At 24.0% G+C, this 8,419-nt stretch overlaps 2 protein-coding genes across 3 annotated transcripts in view; both read right to left on the reverse strand.

Moving 5' to 3' along the window:
* The window catches only part of LOC117181549, an 83,986-nt gene that overhangs the window by 69,946 nt on the left and 5,621 nt on the right, over nt 1-8,419 (reverse strand). The gene's annotated exons all lie outside the window — the stretch shown is intronic.
* Nucleotides 343-8,419, reverse strand: part of LOC117181081 (trichohyalin-like) — a 45,998-nt gene continuing 37,921 nt past the window's right edge. The window contains exons 5-6 of the mRNA XM_033373649.1: nt 7,458-8,021; nt 343-925 (exon numbers count right to left, since the gene is read on the reverse strand). Coding sequence (XP_033229540.1) covers nt 343-925; nt 7,458-8,021 — 1,147 coding nt within the window. The remainder of the gene's footprint in view (nt 926-7,457; nt 8,022-8,419) is intronic.

Raw genomic sequence — 8,419 nt, forward strand, 5'->3', positions numbered from 1 at the left:
TTCTGAAGGATTAAAAAAACTTGAAAAGCGATTGACCAAGTGTATAGAGCTCCAAGGAGATTATGTTGAAAAATAAAAAAAAAATTTACCCAACAAAAATTGACTTATTGAACTACCCTCGTACTTTCTTAAAAATTCATTTATCTTGTTGAAACTTGATGTATTATGTTGAAAAATCTTATATTTTTTTACAGAAAATTCGACCTTTTGGATTGAAAATTCATTTTTCTTTGTAGAAAAGTTCTGGTATTTGTATTTCTGTACTTTTGATTGAAGTTTAATGTTTTGAAAAGAAAATTGTTCAATTATTTTTAAAAATTACGAATATTATAATATTCAATCTTACCTTTGCGATACATTCTCACTGGAGGAGAATTGTTGTACAAGTCCACATTCCAGGCGTGGATTATTTAATATCTTTTCGTAATCCAGTACCAGTTTGGCCAAATATTTTACTTCCTTCATTTGTAGCATTTTTTCCATTTCGAAATTCAGCCGTCCCCTTAATCTGGCACGATAACGTATTTGATATATCTTTTTACGAAATTGCACCCAATCAAGTCTCAATTTTTCAGTTCCCTTTTCAGTTTTGTTTGAAATGCGTCTCATTACTTCTTTCACTGTATGATTATAACGGCTTTCCTTCCTTCTGAACGGCGCTGAACTGAAATGTTTTTCACATTCCTTCTTTTTATCATGATAACGTGTTTGAAATAAATTATTTTTAATCTTCAGTTTCTCGAGTAATTCTTTTATCCTTTCTTCTACTTCATTTTTAGGATTACTGCTCGAATCCATTATTTCCGTCTTCACGGGGTCTACAAATAGTGTTTCTTCTTCTTCTTTTAACAATTCAGAAGCGTCTAAATCTACTTCCTCCTTTACAATACTTCTACTTTCTTGCTCTTCCCTTGTATCCATACTGCTGAAAAAACCAATACAGATCTAAGAAATTAAATAAACAGGGTTCCTAAAAAATCCAAATTTCAATCCTGACTAAAATTTTCAAAATTATATAGTTTTAAGGAATTTTAAGCTAGAAACAACAATTATTGAAAAATTGAAAAAATTTTAACTGAACTTTTCTTAAGGCCATGTGATGAGCCATGTGTCACGTGACCAGATTCCTACCTTACCGCCACTTTTTTTATTTCCCAACTTATTATCACACGAAAAGCCACATCAAGTTAAAAATTTGGGATACTAAACAAGAAGCAATATGAATGGTGGGTCTGGTCCTAAATTTGTGTGATTGTGAAAAAAGTTTTTTTTTGTAAATAATTTTTTTTTGCTTTTTTCATAATTATACTAATTTAGGACCAGACCCACCTTTCTTAGTGCTTCTTATTTATTGTTCCAAATTTTCAACTCGATGTGGCGCTTCGTGTGAAAATAATCTGGGAAATAAAAAAAGTGAGGTTAAGGTAGGAATCACGTCCCGTGACCCACTCGTCACATGGCCTTAAATTAGAATTTCAATTATTTTCTTTTTAAATAGTTCAAACATCCTTTCAGTTCAAACATTATTTTTGAATTTTTTTTTCAGAACTTCTAAATATCTGTCAAAATGAATTGAATTTTTTCTATAATTTTCAGAAAATCCTGCAAATTTTAGAAAATTTATTTACAATTTGGATGTATAAATAACAATTGAACATTTATAATTTTTATGCGCAATTTGAGTAATTTTAAGAGATATGTAGAATTTTTTAAAAGATTCAAACTTAATGCAAAACTTGAAATGATAGCCTAATATAAAACAAAATATAGATTTTCGAAGATTTTAAACAAAAAAATTAGATTTTTTCAAGAGTTGTGAAAGGCTTCAAAAGAATAAAAACATTTTCTTACGATTCCTAGGAAAATTAAAAATAACTTTTCATTTTGAAAAATTATTGCAAGAGAATATGCAAAAAATTTTTCAAAAATTTAAAGAAAATTTTCAAAAAAGATTCTAGAAAATTTTAACAAATCTTTCTAAATTTTACATGATAATTTTTTATCTTTTTAAAACTCCTAAATATCTCTTAAAATTACTCAAATTTTTTCTACAAATGTTCGATTGTAAATTATACTTCAAAATTTCACTCAAAAATTAAGCATTTTTCAAATACAACAATTAAAATTGTAACATACAAAGTTTAAAGGTGCTTCGAAATGTTAACAATTCCAGGCTTTCTATGTCAAATAATGCAGTTAAGGATTTTTTACTTTTAAATATTTGGTTTCAATTGTATCGTCGTAAATGAACAGTAAAATATTGCTAAATATTCAATAATTAATATTTTTTCAGTTAAAAATTTCGAATTAAATGGGGGTAAAATTCGAATATTTTAGGCTGAAACAATTTTTTAAATTTAATAAAATCCTTTAATTAAGAATATATTATTATAAAGTTATTTTTTAATTGAAAATAGTTTATAAACGTTTAGTCACACGTTCACATTTTTTTAATGACTAAGACTTTCAAATTGAAACAGTTTAAGTTTAAACGTTAAAATCTGAAAATTCTTAAATTTTGAACTGGTTTAAAATCGTTTGTCAAATCGTTTTTTGTTACCTAAGGTACAGATAAATAAAAAAAATTTATTTATTATATAAAATTGTTTTTTATCTAAAATTTTCAACATCAAAGGCTTTTATTATTTATTTGTTCAAGTCTTCAAGAAAGCATTTACAAATTCTTTAAATAAAAAATGTAAGCTTAAAAATTAAAATTGTAAATAGAAAATTTTTAAAGTATACAAATTTTTCATTACGCATTGTAAGCTAAATAATAGCATAATTGCAAAACATAACAATTTCACTAATTATTTAAAAACTGTTAAAATCGAACGTGGACAGGTTTTTCTTCTACACATTTGTAAAATTTCCGGTCAAAAAAATAAATTCACTGTCATTTCCCGGTTTTTCCCGGTTTCAAAAAATTCCCGGTCATTTCCCGGTCCAGCTTTTTTTTTTAATAATCGGAAATTTTATTAAGGGGCATTCTACAAATTACCTAAGACCGTTTTTCAACAAAATACGTAAAAAATCAACTAAAAGAGATCAATTTGAAGTTAAAAATATTTTTTGAATCAAAATAAAAGAAATTTTTTACAAAATAGTACAGTTTTAAACTAAATTATTGAGTTTTCAAAGAAAGAAAATAAATTTAAATCCAAAAACCGAATCATTAAATTTTCAAAATAATTAATTTGCAAGCAAAAAAAGGAATTTTGAATAAAATAGTTAAATTTACAACTACAGAGATGAATATTCAAAGAATGAATTTTCAAAGATATTTTCACGACAAAATATTTCAATTTTGAACCAAAAGCAGTCAACTTTAATCAAAAAATATAAATTTTCAACAAAATATTTGAATCCTGAACCAAAGCCAAAATGAATGAATTTTTAACTAAGAATCTAAATTTTGAAGCAAAACCAGAACACTTACATTTCCAGCAAAAAAAAATACATTTTCAACCAGAGAAAAATGAATTTTCGATAAAATAGTTCAATTTTCAAGCAAAAAAATTATTTTTTAACATAAATAATGAATCTTGAACAAAAAAGAACTAATTTTTAACCCATTATTTAACTTTTCAACAAAAAGAATGAATATTCAACCCAAATAATTGAACATTCTTAAAAACGAATTTTCAAGCAAAGAAATAAGTTTTCAAATAAAATGATAAATCTTCACCCAAAGAAAAGAGCTTTTAACTAAGTAGTTACCTTTTTAACCAATAATTTATATAAAAATATTTGAATTTCCATCAGAAAAAAAAAGAGTTTCAAACTACATGAATTTTCAATTAAAAAGATCAATTCTAAAGCAAAAATAGACGTTACATTTTTAGAAAAGACAATTTATTTTTAGGAGAAGAAAAACAAATTTTCAACAAAATAGTTGAATTTTTAAGCAGAAAAATAAATTTTTTAATAGAATGATGAAACGTAAAACAAAAAAATTTTATCTAATTATTAAACTTTTCAAACAGTAAATTCTGCTCAAACGATTAAATTTTAATTGCAAAAAAAAAAGAGTTTTAAACAAAATAAATTAATTTTCTAATAAAAAATATCAATTTAAAAAAAAGTGGAATAGATACATTTCTAGAAGAAAAAAAAATGTTAAACGATAGAAAAACGAATTTTCCACTAATAATATATTTCTACCAGAAAAAGTTACATTTTTAGATAATAAAATTAATTTTCCAATAAAATAAAAAACTATTTTCAACACAATGATAAAATCTTCGAACCCAGAAATCGTTTTCCAACAGAGAATATAATTTTCCAACAAAACAGATGCATTTTTAACCAAAGAAATGGATTTCTAACTAAAATTATATATCTTAAACCAAAAAAAAGTACATTTTATTCAAGTTGTTGAATTTTAGCTTACACAGATGATTTTTCTTCCAAAAAGACCAATTTAAAAAAATGCAGGAATTTTCAACAACAAAAAAAAAAGAAGGTTTCAACGAAAGTTGAAATTGATATACTGTCGGTAACAAAAATTCATTTTTAACAATAAAAAGTTGAATTGTCAACAAAATTTTGAATAAATTATAGGAATTTTAAATCAAAAAGTTAAGTTTACAACTTACAAAGATAAATTCAAAACTAAAAATTGAATATTTAAATTTTCAGTTAAAATAATTTACTTAAAAAAAAAGAATTTTAAATAAAATAACTTAATTTTCAAACATCTAGATGAATTTTAAACAAATAAAAGAATAGACAAAGTTCTAGTTAAAATAAATTAATTTTTAACAACAAAAGAAAAACTAATTTAAAAAAAAGTTAAATTTTCAATCGAAGACATTTTTTTATCGGAAGAGATGAAATTTCAAATAAAAACAATTTTAACATAAAATAGAATAGTTAAATTTTGGATAAAAAAATATTAATTTTCTACCAAATTAAATTAAATTTGAATTAAATAGCTGAATTCTCATCTAAGAAGATTAAGTTTCTACTAAAAAAAAAAGACGAATTTTCAATTAAATAAGTGAATTATCAACAAAAAATGCTTATAAAAACTTAGTTAAATTTTGTAATATGGGAAATTTTAGAATAATGAAGATTCATCATTTCATTTGAAAATTAACTCTAACTACTCCATTTTTTGTTGAAAATTCACCTGTTTTGATAAAAATGTAATATTTTTCGTTAAAAAATATTACGTTTTGCAGAAAATTTAAATATTCTATTTTTTGTTACGAATTCACTTCTTTGGTTGAAAAGAATCCTATATTTAGTAAAAATTTCGTTGTTTTTTTAATAGAAAAATTCATCATTGTATTGAAAGTTCCACTATTGGCTCAAAAATTCATATTTTTGGTAGAAAATTTCCGAAAAACTGAAAATTCGTTTCTTTTTAGAAGAATTTGTCATAATACTATTCAATTTTCAACAAAAAAGCTAATTTTCAACCAATAAAGATAAATTTTTAAACAAAAAGATTAGTTTCCCACCACAAATGCGAAATTTTTAATCGAAGATTATTAATTTTTTATAAAATAAGCGAATGTTCAACAAAATAATTGTATTTTCAAATAAAAAAGATTACTTTTTAAAAAATATTGTAGAATCCTCAAAGAAAACTAATCCCTATATAAAATTTCTACCAAAGGAGATTAATTTGCAAACCAAAAAGGAAAAATCTTAAGAAAACATTTGGATTTAGAACCCAAAAATGTGAATTTTCATGCAAACTTATTTTTTAACCAAACACTTAATTTTCAATCAAACATTCAAATGTTCTACAAAAATAATAGAATTTTGAACAAAAAAAGTACCAGTTTTTAACGCAACAGATGAATTTTTAAACCAAAGAATTGAATTTTAAACTAAAAACGATCAATTTTCAACAAAAAACAAAATAATTAAATTTTCCGTTGAAAAAATTAATTTCAAGCAAACAAACGAATTTTTAACAAAACAGAGTTTCACTTTCAACCAATCAGATTCATTTTCAACCAAAAATAAGAATTTTGAACTAATATGATGAATATTTAACTTAAATACTTCAAGTTTCAGCCAAAAAGATAACTTTTCAAAAAAGAATATTAATTTTCTAAGAAAAAGACGATTTTTTCACAAAATACATACAATTTTAATAAAATAATTAGATTTTCAACTAAAAAAAAGTACATTTTTAACCAAATAGTCAGATTTTAAACTAAAAAAGATAAATTTCCACCAAAAATGAAATAATTGAATTTTCCGGTAAAAAAGACTAATTTTCAACAAAAACAAAACTAATTTTCAACAAAATATTTATATTTTTAAACAAAGTGATGAATTTTCAACTAAAATGGTGAATCTTTAACTGGAACAGCTGAATTTTAATCCAACAAAATACATTTTCAAATAAAATGATTTGTCTAGAATCTAGAAACATTGAATTTTCAACAAAAAGATTAATTTCTACTAAAAGTCAAATTCTTAACTAAAAACTATAATCTTTTGACCAAAACCTGAATTGACATTTTCAGTAAAAAAATAATTTACAGCAAAAAAAAACATGTTGTCAACAAACCAGTTTAAGTTGCAACTGCAACAGTTAAATTTTTGATAGAAAAAATTAATTTTCAGCGAAACAAAAAACAAATATTCAACAAAATAGGTCATTTTTTAAAGAAATAACATGAATCTGCAATTAAAATGATGAATCTTCAACGACAAAAAATAAATTTTCAGCGAAAGTATAACTTTCAATCAAGTAATTAAATCTTCATTCCAAAAAGTTGAATTCTGAACGAAAAGTGCAGTAGTTGATATTTAAACAAAAAAAAAACAACAACAAATAAAAAACAATTTTTTAACAAAATACATCAATTTTTAACTAGATACTTGAATTTTCACCTAAACGGATCAATCATCAGAAACAGAAGCATTTAAATTAAATCATTTATTAATTGTAATTCTGTGATTTTTTTCGAAATATTTCAAAAAAATAGATAAAGTTTTCCGTCACTGTTTTCCGTCAATGCTGCTTCTAATATTTTCAAATTAAATAAAAAAATCTGCCTCTTTAATTTTACTTAGATTGTTTCGGAGGTCGAAAAATTTAATTTTGGGTTTTTCAATGTTTTTTTTATAAATAAAACAAATACTACGTGTCCTATAAAGAAGTGATTAATAACCAATTTGTAGACATTTTTTGGATGCACAATGTTTGCTTTATTTTTTTTCATTTCTTGCATAGTTTGACCGTAAAATGCAATTTTTGATTAGTTTTTGTGCAGTCAAAATCTGAATTTTTCGAAAAATTTAAAAAGTTGATTTGATAATCTTGTAGGGCTATCGAAAATTAACATTTTCCTTTTCAGGTACTATGAACAAGTGTACAGAGAATTTTTAAATCATGAAGAAATGTGATCTCAAAATTTTTCAAAATGCGCTCACTTTTAGAATTTGTATCCAAAATCGTTGACGAATATTATAATATTCAATCTTACCTTTGCGATGCATTCTCAATGGACAATTGTTGTGCAAGTCCATTTTTCAGACGTGTATTATTTAATATCTTTTCATAATCCAATATCATTTTCGCCAAATATTTTTCTTCCTTCATTTTTATCATTTTTTCCACTTCCAAATTAAGCCGTCCCTTTAATTTGGCACGATAACGTATTCGACATATATTTTTACGAAATTTCGCCCAATCAAGTCTCAATTTTTCTGTTTCCTTTTTATTTTTATTTAAAATGTGTCTCATTGCTTCTTTCACTGTTGTATTATAAAGGCTTTCCTTCCTGTCAAACAAGAAACATCCCTTTTTTCTCTCACGAAAACGTCTTTGATATAATCTATTTCGAAGTCTCATTTGTTCGAGTAATTTTTTTATCCTTTCTTCTTCATTTTTAGGATCACTACTCGAATCCATTATTTCTGTCTCCATGGGGTCTACAAATAAGGTGTCTTCTTCTTTTTCTTCTTCTTGTGAAAATTCAGAAGAGTCTAAATCTACTTCTTCCTTTATAATACTTCTACTTTCTTGCTCTTCCCTTGTATCCACACTGCTGAAAAAACAATACCAATTTAAAAAATTAAATTAACAGAATTGCTACAAAATCCAAATTTTAAGCCTGACTTTTCCTAAGCAATTTATCATTTTCCCGGACCGTTACATTTTTTTTCAGATATAAGAATAATCTTGCACCTACAAGATCAATAATATTAATGCAAAAAGAATGCTTACGATTCCTAAGAAAATTAAAAATAACTTTCGATTTTGAAAAATTATTTCAAGAGAATATTCAAAAATTTAAACAACATTTTCAAAAAAGATTCTGGAAGATTTTAAACAAACTTTTTAAAATTTGCATGATAATTTTTAATTTTTAATCATAGGAAAATTAAAAATAACTTTTGATTTTGAAAAATTATTTCAAGAGAATATTTAAAAAGTTTTTCAAAA

Source organism: Belonocnema kinseyi, chromosome 10 (genome assembly GCF_010883055.1).
Source record: "Belonocnema kinseyi isolate 2016_QV_RU_SX_M_011 chromosome 10, B_treatae_v1, whole genome shotgun sequence".
NCBI lineage: Eukaryota > Metazoa > Arthropoda > Insecta > Hymenoptera > Cynipidae > Belonocnema > Belonocnema kinseyi.